Raw genomic sequence first — 20,454 nt, 5'->3', positions numbered from 1 at the left:
CCTGGGGTGGGCTTGGTGTGGGAGGAAAGGCTAATGGAGGAGGATTTCATTTCTGGTGAGCAGCCTTGGCTGGTTGAACAGGTTGAGCTCAGGTGGGTCAGGCGGAGGCTGGGAGGCCTCTCCAGAGAGCCAGTGAAGGGCCGAGAAACTTTTTCCTGTAAGAGATGGCATGTTTCTGAGCCTGTCCCTTGTTCAGACCACTGAGCATAGTAAGAAGCTGTGGCGATCAGCCTGGATTGACCCAGCCAGCCAGAAGAGGGGAGAAGGGGATCCACAGGCCAGGCCTAGAGCAGGTGATTCCTTCTTCCTCATTTCCAAGCCCTGTCCTGTGCTGGGAGTAAGGCTGTGGATATGTGTGTGCTTGGTAGATTGCAGGGTGTGGGTGTGTATCAAAATCAGGTGGTTGAGACCAGGCCCTCCTAAGCAGCTCTTTCTGAGCTCTGCCACAAGCAGGACTGTAGAGACCCTAGGCACTTGCAGAAAAAGATGAATACTCAGACCATGTGGTGTGCCCCAGAGTGGGTGAGCTGAGGGACATCCACCCCTGCCCCGCAAGTAGGAAGCTTGGGACTTCTCGGTACCTGGGCATGGTAACACCCAGAATGGAGTCCCAATCTGCTAGACTTCACACAGAAGGGGAAACTCCCTGTCTTCCCCCCAGGCCACACCTCCTATGGCCCTTTGTCTGCCAGGCCCTGCTCACTTGGCTTAAAGTTAGTGGAGGCCCAGATGGGGACATGGCAAGGAGCCATCTGGTCTTCTCCCAAGACCCTCAGTCCTCCACCCCTCCCAGTGCCTCAGCCTGCCTTATCCTGACCACCCCCTTCTTCTCTGTCCCAAAGTCTTTATCCATTTGCTATCTGTCAATTAGGAGGCCTCAGTACCCTGCACACAGAAAGCCAGCCAGCCAAGCGTGGTAATCCCCACCCCCTCTCCATGTCTCTTCTGTGCTAGGGGAGAGGGAAGGAGGAAGAAAAGCAGCCTTCTGTGTCCTGTCCAGCTAAAAGGGACCATGGCCAAGGTCTCCGCAGTTACCTCAGATCCTTCCCTGCCAGCTGGAAGTCAGGGGTGAGGATGCAACAACAGGTAGCAAGCAGGTGTCTGCGGGTAAGGGGTGTTGTAGAGGTCAGGGGCATGGGCTTGCCTATCTCAGGACACAGTTCCCTGGGTGACTCAGGGCCTGGCTTAGTTAACCTTTCCAGTCTCTAGGTGTGTCAGTGGCTCCTCCCTGAGTAAGGGCAAGGCTCAGCCTGGTGTCTCTGGCCTCTTGAAGGCTTCCAACCACCTATGAGGAAGAAGGAGAAAGCATGAAAGTGGAAGAGGAAGGAGCTAAGGAGGGAAGTGGCGTGACAGAGGGTGGAGCAGTAGCTGGGACCCAAGAAGGGTTTCACCTCACAGGAGCCCTTAACTGACATCAGGAGCCTGAAGTTGGGACAGCACCCATGCCAGGAACTTGACTCACACTTGCTTCCTCCCCAGTATCAACCATGAGGAAGGACACTCATCCCCACTTCACAGCCCAGAAAACTGAGCAGAGGACAGTTGCCAGAGGTCACTCAGCTGGCCCAGGGCAGGGCTTCTGGCTCCAAAGTTCACTGCTTGGAGACCACAGCTCTGCCTTGCTACCCTCTGGTAGCAAGTCCTAATGACAGCCTAGGATACCCATCACCCAGCACCCTCTTACTAGACTGGGCTCTGTCTTTCTGAAGGGCACACACCTGATCTGTTCTGGAAAAGCCTGTCTTGCTGCAGGGATCACGTGAGCTGCCCAAGCAGCTTCCAGGGTTAGAGGGTGCAACTTCCATCCTCAGGGAGGGGGCAGGGCAGAGCAGAGGTGCCCAAGGACAGAAAGTGGGGGTCATGAGTGCTGAAAAGGTGACTTTTCTCCAAGATGCAGTGGCTTAGGGGGCTCGGGAGTCAGAGACACCAGGCTTGGAATCCCAACCCCACTTAATCACAACTTGGGCACTTGTTCAGCCCATGGGCTGTCGGGTCCTCTCTCATCAGAGAGCCTGCTTCCTGTGTAGTCTTAGGAGTGCAATGGTCCAGATGGCATCATGCTCAAGGACTTTACAGTGGCAGATGTACCGTACATCCTGGGATTGCTTTGCTTTCTCCTATGTTCTACCATTAGGGTGACCTCTCCAGGGCCGACATCACTCTTTCAGGGGCTCAAGGGGACATGGTAATGGGCCATTCGGCAGGAGTTGTTCGCATGCTCACAACATGGACTGGCACTGACTCAGAGCCTCCCTCCAGGCAGGATGTGGATTCACCTTGCTTTGTTTACTGCTGTCAAGTGTCCTGGGGCAAAGGACCAACCCTGCGATGAGGAAAGTGGAAATTCAACTCTAATTGCTGGCCTTAAAGACAGGACCAAGGTCTAAGAGGAAAGGCAGCCAGCAGTGAATTTATGGTCTTGGTCCCTCCCAGTCTCCCTCCACCCCATTCAGGGTGGTTCTGGCCTGTCCCACAAAGTCTCTGCTGTGCACAAGGCAACCTGCTCCAAACACATATACCTCACACCCAGGCCAAGTAGGCCTGGTCCTTCTACAGTCGTAACCGTGTGGCGTCTCTGTCTGCTGATGATGTCCCAATTTTGTTACTCCTTTACTCAGAGGAGGCTGAGCCGCGCCCAGAAACAACTCGGCCTGGTAACCAGATCATCTCTGGCAACCAGCGGATGCCAGAAGTCTCAATGCCTTCCTCAAGTATCACACTGCTCTTTTCACCACAGATGGTATTCTTCCTCACAGAGCTTCAGTAAGCTGGCCTTCTTTATCTTTTCTGCCTCTCTCAGGAGCCAGATGAACAGATCAGTTGACCAACTCCTTAATCCAGTTGTGAGTCCAACAGTCTGAGCTGTCCAGCTTCTAACCTGGGGAAAGTTCTCAGTGCAAGGAAACATACCCTAGAAGCTATCTGCCACTGGAGATTTCCAGTGACTCTCACAGTGGGAGTACTTGCAGAATAGATAGTGCTGGTTGGAGAATCCAACAGACGTTTGTTTCCCCAGAGGAATGGACTGCCTCTGCTGAGGGTAGAAGAGGTGGGAGGTCACATTTGCTCTTCAGCCCCTAGACACTAAGCTGTTGCCATCAAGGGCTGGCCCTGCCCTGGATCAGGCTCCATCTGCCAGATGAAGACACCATCTACCTTCAGAAGAAAACATCCCAGTGACTATGGACATGCAGGGAACAGAGAGGGAAGAATCTATATTTGGAAGCACACATATCATTGGGCGTGTGGTTCCCTGGCCTTATCAGGTGCCCGCAGTCCAGCAAGGCACCAGGGCAGATGGGCTGTCCTATCTCCACCCTGCTGGACTTGGCTCCATCCCCATAAGAAGGAGGAGGGCCTTGCTGTCATGTACCTCTGGGCTCAGGTCATCCTGCTCTGTCATCCCCATGGACTGCCATGCCACCAGCAGCCATAGTGGGATGAGGAGTTGGCTGGCTTTCAAAGCCAGGGTGAAGGAAGGCCTGGCTTGGGAAGGGGTGGAGGTGGGGGTGCTGCTGGAAGGAGGGTTCACACCTGTGTGATCTGTGTGTTCAGAATGAATTAAACAGCTCTGTCAGAACTCATTCCACTTCATGTGTTAATCACATTTCTCTCTGGTGGCAAAATGGCCTTGGCTTAGATAAGTCAAAGCAGCAAACACTTGGAATGCTTTCCGTTTTCCACTGGGGGAGGGAGATGGCACAGCTGGGGCCTCGAGCTGACATGTGCCTAACATGTTCCTCTGACTCTTACTGGCTATGACCTTGGGTAAGATGTACGGCCCCTTGAATTTCACTTTCTTCATTTGTAAAGCTGGGGAAACCTTTTTATGGTATCAAGCCCAATAACATATGTCAAGTACACAGGGGACAACACCGGAGTATCGGTATCTTTCCTCCTTAGAAACTACCTTCCGTCTTTCTATTATCTGATAATTAGTTTAAAATAACACCCTAGCTGGGTGTGGTGGCATCACCTTTAGTCGCAGCACTCAGGAGGCAGAAGCAGGAGGAGCTCTGTGAGTTCAAGGCCAGCCTGGTCTACATAGCAAGTGCCAGGCCAGCTGGGACGACAGGGAGACCCTGTCTCAGAAAGACAAAAAAAAAAAAAAAAAAAAAAAAGGCCCTAAATTTTTTTACCTTTTTTTTTTTAAAAGGAGAAAAATTTTTTTACCATTTATCGTCCTCTTTTTTTTTTTTTTTTTTTTTAAAAAAAAAAAAAAAAAAAAAAAAAAAAAAAAAGGCCCTAAATTCTTTGACCTTCTTCTCTTTAAAAGGTGAAAACATTTTTGACCTTCTTCTCTTTAAAAGGTGAAAACATAGTGACTTTTTAATTTTTCTTTTCTTTCTGTCTTCTCTGTCCCCCCGACCCCTGCCTTTGAGATGGAGTCTCGAATTTATTGGCTCAAGTGATCCTCCTACCAGAGCCTCTTGAGTAGCTGGGACTACAGGTGAGTGCCACCACACCCAGCTCCATGACTCACTTGTTGGGGACAAGGTCTTATGGTAGTCCAGGCAGGCTTCAAACTTGTGGTAATCTTCCTGCCTCAGTCTCCCAAGTGCTGGGGTGACTACCACACTCAGCTAATGACTCACTTCTGATGGGTAAAACAGTCGAAGTAAAGGAGCATGGCGTCCGGGGCACACTTGTGTAAGTACTGCAGTTTCTGTTTTGCTTTCTCCTGGGTTTCTCTGAGGACCCTCAAGCAGCCGATGAAGAAACCCACGAGGGGGGACATCTAAGGCCCACTATCAGTCAGTGCCCACCGTCATGGAAGCTGCCGCTCAAGCCTGGCCAGGCCTTTAGATGTCTGGTTCTGGCTGATGTCCTCACTGCAACTTCTTGAGAGACTCCAAGTGAGATGATTACTGATTTTCAGACTCAGAGAAACTGAGATATATAATACTAAATGATATTATCTTAGGCATCTACATTTTGGAGTGATTAGCTACCTAGCAACAGATACCCACTGTCTTCCCAAAAGGTTTTGAAACTGCATATATAAAGGTATAACTGTAACAGGATAACAGGATAGGAAAACTAGAGGAAGATTTGAAAGATGGTGAGGTCATAAGTAGGATGGGTTGGCCAGGTGTGGCGGAGTACATCTGTAACTCCAGGAGATGGAGGGAGAATGATCAAGACTTCAATGCCAGCCTCTGTTATATAATGAATTCTAGGCCAGCCAGGTCTATGTTACCCCATCTTTAAAAGATCCAAAGAAACAGACAAATAAACGGATGGATGGGGTTGAATAGTCCAGAAAACCTAGGTGAAGACAGAGAAAAGATGGAGACTTGATAGGTCATCCTCAGCCTCTGTTTTGTTGGGGTGTGTCTGGCTCTCAATGACGACATCCACTTGCCATGTGGTCTTTAGATAAACAGCATCATATGGGAGGGTAGGCGGTATTTGCAGACAGTCTCCCTACTACAGGATACACTGAACATGGTTTGTGTTGCAAATGTGGCAGTGCTGATGGCTCACTTTCATAATAAAGCACTTGACAGTTTTCAGGAACTCCTGGTGTCATAAAAATACAAAAAGTACTATATTTAAAAAATATAACTTTTATTTTTATTTATCATTTTTATTTTTGTGTGTAAGTGTACACATTTTTATTTTGTGTGTACATTGCCTGCACATATGTAAGTGCACCTGTGTCATGCAATGCCCAGGGAGGTCAAAAGAGGGTGTTGGATTCCCCTGGAACTGGAGTTGTGGACAGTTGTTAGCCAACATGTGGGTGCTGGGAACCAAACCCAGGTCCGCTGCAAGAGCAGTCAGTGCTCTTAATTACTGAGCCATCTCTCCAGCCCCCAAAATGTAACTTTTTTTTTTGTCTTTTTGAGAAATGAGGTACTAGATCAAAAAATATAGAAAAATCCTTCCCTAAAATACAAGGGTTCATGGTGAAAAGTCTGTACCCACGCTATCCCTACAGGCTGATTCCCTTCTCAACGAACAACCCTGCTTGATTTGTGCTTTCCACCTCCACGAGTATTTTATGCACATACCAAGGCTATAAACTACTTTTCCCTTTTATTACAAAATGGCATTGCTCTGCACTCTATTTTCATCTTTTAAAACTGATATGATTTGGGGCTGGAGAGACTGATCAGCAGTTAAGAGCACTGGCTGCTCTTGCACAGGACCCAGGTTCGGTTCCCAGCACCCACATGGTGGTTAATAACGACCCTTACTCCAGTTTCAGGGGATCCGATGCCCTCTTCTGGACTCTGTGGGCATTGCATGACATGAGTGCACTTACAGACAGGCAAAGCATTCATAGACATCAAAAAATTGGTGTGACTTAAAATCGCACAATGCTTTGAGTTTTTGAGCTTCTTCCTCCCTTCACAACTGTTTTTGAGCCAGCATCTTGTGATGCAGCCTTTTCTGGTACCATGTTGACCAGACTGGCCTCTAACTTCTAACACTCCTCCTGTGTGATGAGATTACATCCTGCTGGCTGCTTTTTCTGAGTTTCTAATATTTATTTTTTGTTCAACATTCAGAAATATAGCCAAGAAAAAAGACACCTTTATAATTCCACTAGCAGGAAATCACCATTATTAAAATGTGTTTTTTTTCTCATTTTTCTCTTATAAATATGAACATGTGTAACATGATTCATTTTCTGAACAAATTTGACACCAAACTGTAGGAAAGTTCTTGGGTTCTTTTTTCCCTTCCCATCCATGCCCACAACCATTAGCTTGTGAGTGCACACTGGTGTTTCTTAAGAAACGTATTTAGCTGTGTGTGCACACACCTGTAATCTGAACACGTTAGAGGTGCAAGGAGGATCAAGGTCATTCTCAGTTATGAGTCTGAGGTAAATCTGGGCTACATAACAGTCTCAAAACCAGAATACTAACAGCAAGCAACCCAAAAACCAGAAGAGGAAGAGGAGAAGGTAAAGGAGGAAGAGGGGGGAGGAGGAGGAGGGGAAGCAGGCGGAGGGAGAGGAGAGGGAGGGGTAGCAGTAGCAACAGCAGCAGCAGTAGCATTACTTTCTAAATGTCCCACTCAGCCCAGGAATGACATGAACCTGCCTTTTCTGCATCTTTACCAGACAGTCACAAGAACAGTTTAGACTAGTCCATCATCAGTGCATTCCCTAGATGGAAGACTAAAGCGGTGAGACATCATTCAAGCCTGTTCATAAAGGATTTTCTTAAATTCTAGTTGGGGCCATGAAGCCCATAGCTGACTGTCTCTTGACAGCTCATTTCTGGTAAACTGAGATGATGAAACAAACAGCAGGCATTCTGGGGATTAAGGAAGTATAAACTTCAAGTTTGATTGATTAGGTTTGAATTCTGTCACTAACTGTATGACTTTGGGTAGCTTCTCTAAGCTTGAGTTTTCTCATCTGAAAAATGGAAGATTATAGCATCCACCTCAGAGGTTTACTGAGTTAATCTATTTAAACTACTTGGTGCTCAGTCAATTCTAGCTATCACATTTACCTAGAGTTATAATGTGCCAGCAACCTCTATCAGTGATGGCAGCCTTCAATTACATAGATAATTAGGAAAGACCCAATGAATGGGCCATGCATAAAAGAAAATCAGGATGCAGTAACCACACCACTGTTCATTTTCTAAATGTCCTGCCCAGCCCTGTGTTAATTCCTAGAGGAATGTTTGCTAAGAGACTAGTACCCAGGCTCTATCCTTTGTACATCCCCAAAGTTGCTCCCGCTCTCTAATGGAAATTGCACTGTACACTCATCAGGAGGCTCCGATTGGGCATCCGGTATAAATGGCTCACCTAGAAGCCATGAGAGTTATGGTAGGCTCCACTCACACTGCTGCAAGTCCCAACACCCAGCTTGTTGGCAGGTGAAAGGGCTGTCCTCAGGGAATCACCTGCCACCAAGAGATTGGGGAATTCAAATTCCGGAGCTACGGCTGAGAGGGGATGAGGCATTCCTTCATCTCTCACTAAACCTCAGCGGGGGATCCTGGTGCAGGAGTGAGGGTTAAATGAGAGAATGTAATTAAAACACGAAGTTCCATGTCTACATGTAATAGGCACTTCATAAACTGTACCTATTATCGTTTTCCTTGTAGATCAGACTAGTTGGCTTCAAGTAGGGTTTTCTGCCAAGTCACTTCCTGATTACATACTGTTTAAGACAATAGGAAAATTTTTTTGCCTATGTACATGTTATTAACACATAAGTTGAGGTGAATAGTGTTATCCATCAGGAGCAATAGAACAGCAGACTCTAGTTCTGGCCAAGCACAGCTGAGGACAAAGGATGACCAAGGTACAGACTCTGCTTTCCCAAGGCTCAGTCTTATAAGACAAGACACGAAATTGATGACGTTATTTTAGAAGGTTGATTCAATGACTGAAGCATGACTGAAGTTTGGTAAAGTCTTCTTTGCTTGTTTGCTTTGAAGCCAAGGTTTCCCTGTGTAGCCCAGGCTGCACTTGAATTTGGGCTCCTCCTGACTCAGTACTAGAGTGTTGGGATTACAAGTTTGTACCATTATACTCGGCAGGGAGAAGTCATTTTGGTGAAAGGGAACATCTTCCCCCGGTGGGGCCAAGTAGAGAAGGGTGCCTGAAGATCTGGGAGGCACCCAAATTAGGGCCAATAGGTACAGGAGAGCCTCTTGCTGCCAGGGAAGGCTCAGGTATCCACTAGTGTGGGTGCCAAGGGTTGCAGGCCCAGCTCCATCCCGCTCTTACAGGAAAGGTCTCAAGGAAGCCATTCTCTCTAACAGCAGGCTGGGGAAGTGAACTGAGAGGTTATTATCTGGGCAAATGTGGCAAGACAAGTCAGAGAGATCTCTGACTCAGTGGCAAAGGCTATTAGCAGAAGCATATGCTTATGGAGGGCAAGCTGGGAGAAGCCAGGCTGTCTTGTTAGTGTACAATCACAGCACATCTCTTCCAGCAAAGAAGCGCAGACCATGCTCTTTGATCCTTTCAGTTCAGATCCTGAGTGCTCATCAGCACACCCAGTGGAGTGGGCAAAGCTGTCCCCAGGGTCGCATTTTTCTATGGGAAATAGCCTCCAGACAGTCAAAATTAGTTTGCGAGGGAACAGATAGGACCATCTTCACAGCTAGTTTGGGTAGCACCTGGCCTTTGTGCAGTTAGTCTTTGCTTGTGCTCTGGGTAGGTTCAGGTGCAACATCAATTACCCCTCCTCGCAGCCCGGACACCCCCTGGCACAGCTGGCTCTTATCACATAGGCTGCTTCCATTGGGAAAGCTAGGCTAGGCCCTTCCTGTCTTTGCAGCAGGGCTGCCTGACCTGCTCACCTGGCTGTGGCCTCCAGACTGGCTCAAGAGGCTGGAGGATCTAGCTTCTTGCTCTAGCACTCACATGAAACCAAGTTACTACCTGGCCAGTCAGGATCTTGCCTTGGCTCTGAATACTGGTTCCTGGCTTTTCAGTTCTGGTAACAGGATCCCCATCTGTCATCTTCCTTACACCTGAGTTCCTGTCTTGAAGGACTGCTAACTCTTCTCTGGCCCTCTACTCCTGAAGTCCTGCCTTGATCTTGCCATTAGCCCACAGGAAGCAGAGGAAACCCTGCTCTTGACGCTTGGTCTACTGGGGCTCCTGACATCCTACAGGACTTCCGCAATCCTGCGCTCTAGGTCCAGATTCTAGACTGGGGCTTCAGCATCCCCGAGGCAGGCCACTTTACCAGACTGTATTCACGGTGGGCCGCGGCACCTTCCAGGTTCCATGTTTCATTTGCTGGCCTGAACTCATGCCTAGCTTCTTCAGCTCCAGCTCTTCCCCTCACACCTGACTCGAGTGGGAGGAATTCCAGAGCTTGCCCCACCCCGTTTGCCCTGCTCTACAGTTAACTGAGCCATGCTTGCTTGGCTTTGGAAAGTATATGAGCATATATTCTTGCTCAACATTAACCTAAAGGTCAAAATGAAGCCCAAAGACTTTCAGATATACAGTTCTAAGACATAAAGCTATTTAAAAGGTATTTTGAAACAAAGCCTCTATCACACAGTATACTTTTGAACTAAGTAATTTGAGAGGCCTACCCACTGAAAAACATCCAGGTGCAAAAAGCGCCTCACTCCTCCCTCACCTCTCTGTGGACCAGTAAATGCTATGTGGGATGCATTCTTTGGTGTCTTTGCCTCAAATGACCTCACTTTCAGTTAAAACAATTGAAGTCAACATTTCCAAAATAGAAACCAGTAGGCAGTAATGTTTAACCTTAACTTGTTAGTCCAGTAAACACCTTTGGAAGTGTATGCCTGTGCCTGCCAACAAGCTGGCTGTATCTACATGTTCTCTCATAAAACTGAGGCCAACTACTCCAAAGTCAAAGTCTCTCTCACACCAGTCAGCACTGCAATCCACCCCCCAGCATTATTCAACAGGAAAGGGTGAGTTACAGAGCGCAACTGCTTCCTCCACGGCTCCTGCATGCTGCAAACCTTCACACATGGTTACTGTGGGGAAGGTTTGTTTGGATCATGTCTAAAACATGCTCCTCCTCCAAGGACAGCACATTTAGCTGGCAAGTTACTGAGAAGGCTCTGGAAGCACTGTGGCTCTGGGGCTGGGCTAGGCCAGTCATTTTTTTTTTTTTTTAAATCTCAGAGATTATTTAAGTCAAGAACACCCTAGAGAAGTCCACAGACAGGCGGACTGTCTTTGGTCTTAACTCTTGCTTTACAGAACATGCGTCTTCATTCTCACCCCCAGTTGTTGGGGTAGGTACCTCACACACTGCTTTGGGAAATGATTTTTTCCCCTTGAAAACATGTCTAAAGGTAGGCATGGTGGCTTACAACCATAATCCTAGCCCTCGGGAGGCTGAGGCAAGAGGGTTGCCACGAGTATGAAACCAGTGTGGGCTATAGAGAGTTCTAGTCCACAGTCCTCCACAGTATGAAAGCTTATCTCAGAAAAAAATCCCAAATCAACATGAAAAAAACAAACAAAAAAACCCTCCAAACCCCCAAAACCCTTCACATCAAAATATCAACCTGAAGGAACATTGCTTAGCCCCAGAAATTGACAGTTGACAGTTCAAAGTGGCCTTTTTTAGAGGGCTTACGTATTATTTTGCAGTGCTAAAGACTGAACCTGTCTCCTTGCACATGCTAGCTACAGCCCCTGCCCCCTTTAAAAAACAGGACATCTCACTGTGTAATTCAGGCTGGTCTTGGTCTCCAGACCTTCCTGACTCAGAGTTCTGTGTGCTGGGATTGTAGGTTTATTGGCTTTTTGAGGAGCAGAGTATAAGGAAAACCTGTCTACACATCCTTTCATTTGCTGTTACCTGTTGTATTACACATTCTTATTTTCCATTTCAAAATCACATTAAAAAACTCTTAGAATGTTTTCTTAGAAATTCAACATTCTTCAGAGCACATCCAAAGTCAATGAACAAAATCAGCGCTATTTCTTTTAGGGTGTCAGGTTTAGCAGGAAACTACTATTCTGCCTAGTGACAGGAGTAATCTGGACTGAAAATAAGGGATTTCCCTTCTCTCACATGCGTAGTCAAAGTTGGCTCTGGAGAAGGGCCCTACAGCTGGCAAGTATGAAGCCTGGAAGCAAAAGCTGGCTTATTTCAGCAGCTTCAGTATCTAGACTGGACTGGATATACATCGTCTATTTTTCCGCAAGGTGTATGATTTTTCTTCGAGTGGAAGGAATATAAAAATATGCCAGTTTGTCATTTAAAGCATAAATGACATTTAAAAAATGTTAAGTTACGGAGTTGGGGATTTAGCTCAGTGGGTAGCACAAGGCCCTGGGTTTGGTCCGCAGCTCAGGGAGAAAATAAAAATGTTAAGTTACATGAGGAAAGGAATCAGCACCACGGCTACCCTGAAAGAATGAGACGCTCATGGAGAATCTGACAACTTCAAATCAAAAACAGTGGTTGATGAATAATATCCAGGCTTGGTCTTAGAATGCATTTCCTTTACTCCTATTATGAAGTTCTCAGGAGACATTAGATAGTGTGTACTTACCTAATCCTAGGTTAGGTTCCACTGGGTTTCCAGGCTTGAATCCTGACTTTGCTCCTTGCTACCGTGTGTTCAGAGGCAGTACAACCTCTCTGAAGAGTTGATTCTTCACAAGTCAGAATAAGAATGTCGCCTTAAGGACCACAGGAAGCAACTTGGTATCTATTAACTTTCCTCAGCTCTACACTGCACCTAGCAATGCAGAATCAGAATAAAGTTCCAGATCCAAAGGAAAAAAAAATGCTTTAAAGGAAGATCCCTCAATGAAGTGTAGGCTCAGTATTGCACCTTTATTACCATCTTTTAACAATTAACCCCCTTTGAAAACCAAGTTTGCATTTTTCTACTAATGGTTCCTCCAAACCTAAGTGTTCTGAACTTCAGCATGCATGTAATTTTATTTTCTAAGAATGACTCTCTCTATATTCAGTGAGTATCTGCCATTACTTAGTCTTTCCTCTACTTATACGACTAGACGAAGCTACCTTAGCAGGCTCTTACATCTTTCTTTGAAAGTCTCTGATTCTAGTATTGGAAGTCAGAAACACAGGGCTTCTTCTCAAGCTTTTATGGCCTTAGAAGATGAAAGACATACTATTTTCCAGGCAGGAAGAGCCAAGCACCGATTCTTCATAAAGGTACCATCACCACAGCTCGTTCCTACTTATCACCAGCTTCTGTGCTCTGAGGTGACTTTGAGGAGGAAAAAATACTTTCAAATCAAAAGTTAATGTTTTATACAAATATACATAAAAGAAAGCATAGGTTCGCCATGGCTGGACTTAAGAGTCCAAACTATAGTAACTGCCTCTGTTAAAAAAAGATCATAAAAATGTACACTAAAGCCATGCGGAGATTAGCATACAAGATGGCACGAGTAATTCTGGAAGTCTGAGTCTATGGTCAAAATACCAGATCTTCCTGATTATCTCCTACAAACCTTGGTTTTATCATCTGCAAAATGGGGATAATACCATGTACTTTATTGGGATGGTGGGAAGAAGGCCAAGTGTGTTATTACATAAAAAGCACTCAGCATAATCTTTGCTTTACAGAGGCCTCAAAACAGAGAGGTATTATCAATTACCTCCTTGGTCAAAGATGCCCATTATATAAGGAGGAATTTTATATGGTCACTGGCAAGCATGAAATCTCTGCGCAGTCACTTCTGTTAGTTTCTGAAACCATGCCTTGAAAGTTTTCAGTATGCTATCATCTCCGAAGGCCTTACAAGCAATGCAGGTGATGCCTATTCTGGTGAATTAGGACCTGCTAAAACAACAAAGCTGAGGGCAGACTAGTGAGAGTAAGCAACAAAGGAAATGTCTTCCAAGTACTTCACAACAAACATGGTGCTTGCAGTCCCAAAAAAAAAGCGAAGTTGAATGCAAGGTCTGGGGATGTTGGATTGTTAGGTCTGTTGCACCCTCTAGTGGCCACAAAGGAAACTGCTCTTTTTAAAATTCCAGTTCAGTCAAGAATATACCACCCCTAAGTTTAATAAATAACTGAAGGGCTAGAGATGGCTCAGGGGTTAAGAGGACTGGCTGTTCTCACAGAGGACCTGGGTTCGATTCCTAGCACCCATATGGTGGCAAACAACCGCCCCTAACTCTAGTTCCAGGGGATATGATGCTCTCTCTGCCCTCCGTGTGCATTGTCAGACACGGTTGCACTTACACGCATGCAAGCAATACACTCATACACATAAAATAAAATATAAAAAAATAAATAACTGGCTTATCTTTATGACTTTTCTTTCAATTTTTGGAAAAGGAGATGTTAAAAGACCCAATGAAAAACTGACTGAAGAAAGGCAGAAGCAACCACCTTTCAAGCTATCCTGACCCAAGTGATGACCAAGGATAATGGTCTCTGCAGCTTTGTGATAGGCAATTTTGATATAAGTATCTTTCTGAAATGGCAATTTTTTTCTTTACTACAGAGTTATTTACAAGTCAATGTAACAATTAAATATGCCCAAGACCATGAGTCTATTCTTCCATTTGCAAGCCCTTCATTTGCATAATATGTAATTACAGTAAAAACTTCGATTAACCAGAACCTCCAATTAACATGATTTCTCTTTTGCACTCTATTTTTAGGACAAAGTAGAAAAAACAACCATGAGAAACTATTCATGTGATAGATTTAGTTTGAAAACCTCCTAGGGTGTGGCCCTTTTTTTTGAGACAGGGTCTTATATAGCTGAGGCTAGCCTTGAACTCCTGATCTTCCCTGGCTCTTCCGTCCTAGAGTTGGGATTATGGAAGTGCACCTCAATGTCTGGCTAGGATGGATTATTTTAAGCAGGAAAAAAAAAAGGATAGAAATTATATTCACACTATGATTACCAACATTTAGAAAATGCATATTTAACTGGGCAAGAACTGGAAGAAAAAAAATTTAAATATTAATGGGGAAGAATAAACTATTTTCCAATTTTTTTGCTCTTTTCCTTAGAGTGTTGCTTGTATTTGTTTAATGTGTAAACTTAATACATATCTTTACATCTTCTATCCTAAAATGATAGACATGAACAGAATTTAAATTGTTAGAATCATAAGGCCACCATAACCTACCAAGACTAAAACTAGGGATTCCTTAGTATATGTACTAAAACAAGAAAGGTTTCACATACACATGTAAACATATATGATACATGCTGTATATGTGAATTTTAAACTAAAATGAAAAACCATTTATCAACATGATCCTTCAATTCAGAAGCTTCAATCTTTTAAAATATTTATTTTATGTGTATGAGTGTATTGCCTGCATGTATGTTAAGTGCACCTGTGTCACGTGTTGCCCAAGGAGGTCAGAGGACCGCATCACATCCCCTGGAACTGGAGTTAAGGATGGTTGTTGGTCACCATGTGGGTGCTGGGAATCAAACCCAGGTCCTTTGCAAGAGCAGCCAGTGTTCTTAACTGCTGAGCCATCTCTCCAGCCCCAGAAACTTCAATCTTAAAGTTTCACAGGTTTATATAAAACTAGATAGAACAAAGTATAAGCTAAGAAATCACCCCAAAAGGAAATCTCGTTATACGGAATCCATATATTTAAAATATTGTTTATTTGTGATTTAACATTAATTAGCATACATCTAAGAGCAATATCAGATAACTTTTATACATTTTTTTCCACAGGACACAGAGGTTCATTGGCTCATTCATTATGCCAAAGCAAGTAAATAGAGGCATTAGCAAAAGGTGCAATAGTTTACCGTTTAAAAATATTTATGCACATTGCATTCATTTAGATATATATATTTTTAAAAAGTTATGGAAAAGCATGGCTCACAGGTTACTGTTTCTACATACATCGTAATACAACATAAATGATGTAAAACATAAAATAATCCTCAAATACACAATTCAGCAACTGAAAGTTTCCACTAAGAGATTCCAGTAGTTAGTAAGAGTCATAATGACGTTTCTGGGCTCTGTTTCAACTTTGTGTCACCATACACAGAGCACACTGTAGTCAATGTAATGTTTTGCATGCCGACTCACCCTCTTATTTTTACTCACTATTTTGGATCATTGATTTTACACTGATTTGTGACATCACTTGGGAAAATGGAGAAAACTATATTAAGCCTAAGTTTAAATTTGTATTTACATTAGAAAGGAAGCTAACTGAAAAGAAAAATTTAAAGTTTGCAAAAATTAAGAAGTGGTAGTTTTCTCATGGGTGGGATTAGGCCTACCGATTTATTCTAATGCTGCCCTCTAAAAGTCTATGTTAGAAGGATTTAACTCCTTTAAAACTCAAACATCAACCAAGACATGATTTTGGCAGAGAAACAAGATTTTGGAAATTTGGGACTTGTTTTCAATAGATCAAACTATATATTCTACTGCGAATACACATTACTACCAAACTAGAGTTCTTTCACATTCTGTCGCTAGTTCCCTTCAGTTTTCCCTTTCCCTTTCAGTCTTTTCATTTGGTTGCCTTATGAGATGTTCTTCATTCATTAGCAATACTAAGAGAAAAATACATTATAAGGTTCAAATATGAGTCTAGATGTAGCTTTATATGCCCTTTTGATGTCATGTCCCTGGATTCTTGAATTACACTCAGTACCAAGCAGCTCCAACATGCGCTACTGTTAAATGATTGGCTAAGATGCATATGACACTCTTATACTGAATGGTATACAAACATCTCAACATACAAAAATTGTTTTTGCCAGAGTTAAACTAAATAACTCATGTTATGTGTACAAAATCCCCTCTATGAAAAATAAGGGGCTTTCTAAACTAATAAAAAGGAATTCTTTCAAAAATTATAGTTTATTAAAATGATTTTTTTGGCAAACAAAGTTACTTCAGGTGAGGAAATTTTAGACTATGAATAAAATTCCAAACAAATCTTTTCTTAAAACTTTTTAAAAAAATTATGTGCCAGTGTATACTAATGCTACAGATTCTTGTGTTAGAAGCTTTTAAAGCATTCTATTAATGCCCATTGTAACAATGGGGACCCAAAAGTCATGGTTGATAACCACGATAAAATTATAATTTGATTACCAAGTGAAGTAGGTATTGAGAAGTAAAAATTCTCACTTGTTCATTGGCAATTTCTTTCTAACAGATACTATGCTAATGGAGAAGGTCTGAAATAACCCAGACAGGTATCTGTTAGTGATGAACTGTATTTCATGAGGATAGAGCCAATTTAAACTAGCAGCTGATTAAAAACTGAAAGCCATTTTTGGACATATAAAAAGAGAGATGAATTTGAAAGCTTTTTCATAATGTTTTTCTTTTAGTAAAACCTCTTTCCAGTTTTTAAAGTCCAGTTTACTACATACCTCTAATCTGATCTACCACTGTATATTAATGATCAACTTAAACGTGGTATTTAAATGTGCAATGTCACATCATAATAGTAATTACAAAAAGACTACTTAGGCTTCAACTTTCTCCTTTTTTTTGTTCTTTTTCAGAAAAGAAGGAGTGCGGAATTTCTTCTTTTTCTTGGATGGTGATTTTGAAGGTGAGCCATCGGGTGACAGGACTTCTTCAATTTTTTCTGGCGATTTGATTGTAATCTCGATGTTCTCGATGGTCGTGCTCGTAGTTAATCTACTCACTCGCTTAGCAAGCTCATCTTCAGCATCATGCACATCATCTTTGCCATTTACGATCATGACAGGCACTTCCATGGAGATGAAACTCTTGGAAAATAGATCATGGTTTTCTAAAAAGGGGAGGGTTATTTTGCACGTCAACATTTCTGCTTAGTTTTCAAAACCTACTAATGTACTAAGGCATTACTTTAATTCTAATGAGCATAGATTATTTTAATGACCTATGGGTCTATTAGCATGAAGCTAATTTTCTTAAATGATACAAAGGGGAAGAAAGCAAAGGTGTTAAAGAGTCAAAGATAAATAAGTCTAGTTTGATGACATGACATTTCATTGTAAGTCTCGGTAAATGAAGATGACAGCATCTATTTTTCTTTAGTTTTGGGGTCATTGTGGCAATTAAAAGTGAAAAAAACTTCATGCTGTTGGTTAGAAGATGCATTACATGGCAAGTCAATTTTAATTCCACAAATTCTTAAAAATTATGGGTTTCCCAAAACCAGATGAAAGTGAATCAATACAAGTGATGAACAAAAGTAGTGCCCCAGTTGGGCATGGTGGGCACACCTTTAATCCTGCACTCAGGAGGCAGAGGCAGGTGGATCTCTGTGAGTTCGAGGCCAGCCTGGTCTACAAAGTGAGTTCCAGGCCAGCTGGGGCTACAGGAAGACCATGTGTCAAAAAAGACAATAAATAAATAAATAAATAAATAAAATAAAGGTAGCACCCCATTTACTAAAATGTTTAACATTTTGGAGAGATTTAAGTAAAAGATCTGTGAAAAAGTTATGATGAACAAGTGTTCAATTTCTTACACAAAAACAAATGACAAAAAGACTCTCAAGACTATTCAGTAAATGCTATGGGAAATTACATTGAATACCTTCTAATTTTTCAGGGACATTTTGCGGAGACTGAGTTTGAGACTGAATTTGTGAAACAGATGAAGCGTCATCTGAGAGTAATTCCTGTTCAGCATCTGTTGGATAAGATGTTTAGTTAAAAGCCATGCAAAACAAAACAAGGAAGCTTAAGATTTCAGAGAGGTTAGTGTATATATCAAAAAGAAATAATACAATCAAAAAGAAATAATACATTCTTCAGCTGTGAGCTGGGCATGCTAGCATTATTCCATATGTCAATAATTATGCATTCAGAGATTAATTTGTTAAAGCTTCCGACTGCTAATAATAATTTTACATACAGGGATTCAAAGGAAGCGTGGACATTGGCAGCCCAGGCAAAGAATATGTATGCATTTCGCTTTTGCTAGTGATAGAAAACCAAAATACACAGCCAGATGAATTACGAAGCCTCACTGACATTGCTACATGAATGAGGCAGAATGCTTTATGGAGTTTCTGAACAATTTCCAGTTAGTGATTCTTGTCAGAGCAGTATTGGTGAGCTAATTTAGGTCATGATAAATGTAAAAGAAACACAAAGTCATATATAAAAAATGAGAGTTCTAGAGTGTAATAGTTGTTACCTGGCATCTTTAGGCTTTCAAAAAATAAAAGATGAAATAGGGACATTTTATAAAACAAACAAGAGAAAGTGCCCAATCGTATATTAGAATAAACAAGTTTGATATACCACACAGAACATGAAATGTAAGTACATTAATGAGTTAGGATAACTGACTTTTGTGATAAAGGCATGAGCATACTGGTAAAAATGATTTTCTGAATGGCCTAGATGTCATTAGCCCTAGCTATCAGAGCTCCATGGTATCTGATATGGGCAAAGATTCTTTAATTATTGGCTTCTGTTTTGCTCCAGGTAAAAGTTTTAACTGGATACTATCAATGAACTAAAGCAGATGCTATCACCCACTTTAGGAATTACAGATTTCTTTTTAAAAACTTTTTAGATTTATGTATTTTTATTTTATGGTATGAGTGTTTTGTCTACATGTAAGTGCACGCATGCATGCAATGCCCATGGAGGCCAGAAGAGGGCATATATCCCCTAGAACTGGAGTTACAGACAGTTGTGAGCTGCCATGTGGGTGCTGGGAACTGAACCCAGGTCCTCTGCAGTGCTCTTAACTGCTGAGCCATATTTCTGGTCCCTCCAGCAATTTATTCTAAATGCTGATTTTGCAATGACCATGGGACACCAAGAGCAACTATTTTACAAAGCATTAAAATCACATTCTTGTGAATCTGTGATTATTTCAAAATAGAGTTTTTAAAAATCCACATACTATAAAATGTCTAAAGAAAATGATGACACATCTGTATCTCTGTATCTATTACCTCTGGAAACTCTTCATATATCTGGGGATTTGGTGCTATAAATGTACTATAAATAGCATTCAGATTCTTTCTGAGGAAGAACAGTTTTTTTCTACCTGTCTTAAGCAGTAGAGGGTGGTTCTCTGCAATCAGCCTCACCTGCTCTTGGCAAAGGACTAGAGCAGAGCTTGGAGAACAGACCAATTACACAGAGGAACATGTAGAAAGAACATCTTGACTGCCTTCTGCTATCCAACTTGAAGTGCTGTACTGTTATCAGCATGGTTGGTTATCCCCATACTTGATCTAAAATTTCACTAACCTTCCAGTCCTTGCTGTTTTCTTTCGATTGTCTTCTTATACTCTTCAAGTTCTCCTTCTGTGAGATGACTGAATGGGTTAGGAGGAGCTGGTGGGCCAAGATCGTCATCTTCAAATTGCATGGTCTTATGAAAATTATATATACACACAATCATATATACACATGTTTATGATTCCCCACTTCACAGCAATTCTAAGAAATGACAAAGCAATATGCTTTAAAATTTTTTTTAACCCTCTTATCAGATTAAAAATAGAATTACCATATGATCCAATTTACACAACTTCTAGATGGAGTCAAAGTCAGTATCCAATAAAGATACATGTACTCAGCCTAGCTCTAGCAACAGATGAATAGACAATGAAAATTATAATTTTTGAAAACTTCTAGTAGTTTCAAATCCTATTCTAAGACTTCTGATTCACTCTGAGTTGAGTTTTAAACAAGGTGAAAGGTAGAGATCTTTCTTGTCTTTTACATGCATGAGATTTTGTTTGAATTGTTTTGGCTATTTGGGGCCTTCGGTGTTTCCATTTGAATTTTAGTTTTGATTTGCATTTCCATGATGGCTACAGATATTGAACATTTTTTCTTCATGTAGTTGTTCTGTTCCACTGATTTGCTCATTTACTGATTATTTGTTCTCGGGTATTTAGCTTTTTAGTTTTTTAAATATAGATATTCAGTGCTAATCCTCTGTCACAGGAACAGCTGACAAAGATTTTCGCCTATGCTGCAGGCTCTCTTCAGTCTGTTGTTCTTTTTTTAAATATTTTATTTATTATTTTTATTTTATGTGTA

General features: G+C 42.4%; 1 protein-coding gene across 6 annotated transcripts in view; it reads right to left on the bottom strand.

Moving 5' to 3' along the window:
- Positions 1-15,047: 15,047 nt before the first annotated feature.
- The window catches only part of Add3 (adducin 3), a 136,975-nt gene continuing 131,568 nt past the window's right edge, over positions 15,048-20,454 (bottom strand). For 5 of the 6 annotated variants that reach the window (XM_008841755.3, XM_029567651.1, XM_008841756.3 and 2 more), the window contains exons 13-15: positions 19,654-19,777; positions 17,975-18,070; positions 15,048-17,201 (exon numbers count right to left, since the gene is read on the bottom strand). In XM_008841755.3, coding sequence (XP_008839977.1) covers positions 16,909-17,201; positions 17,975-18,070; positions 19,654-19,777 — 513 coding nt within the window. In that variant the 3' untranslated portion in view covers positions 15,048-16,908. The remainder of the gene's footprint in view (positions 17,202-17,974; positions 18,071-19,653; positions 19,778-20,454) is intronic. The other variant, XM_029567653.1, reaches the window with a different exon arrangement.

The sequence above is a fragment of the Nannospalax galili genome, unplaced genomic scaffold (genome assembly GCF_000622305.1).
Source record: "Nannospalax galili isolate Female #2095 unplaced genomic scaffold, S.galili_v1.0 scaffold601, whole genome shotgun sequence".
NCBI lineage: Eukaryota > Metazoa > Chordata > Mammalia > Rodentia > Spalacidae > Nannospalax > Nannospalax galili.
The sequence above is the reverse complement of the archived record's forward strand: the minus strand, read 5'-3'. Positions and strand labels throughout refer to the sequence as shown.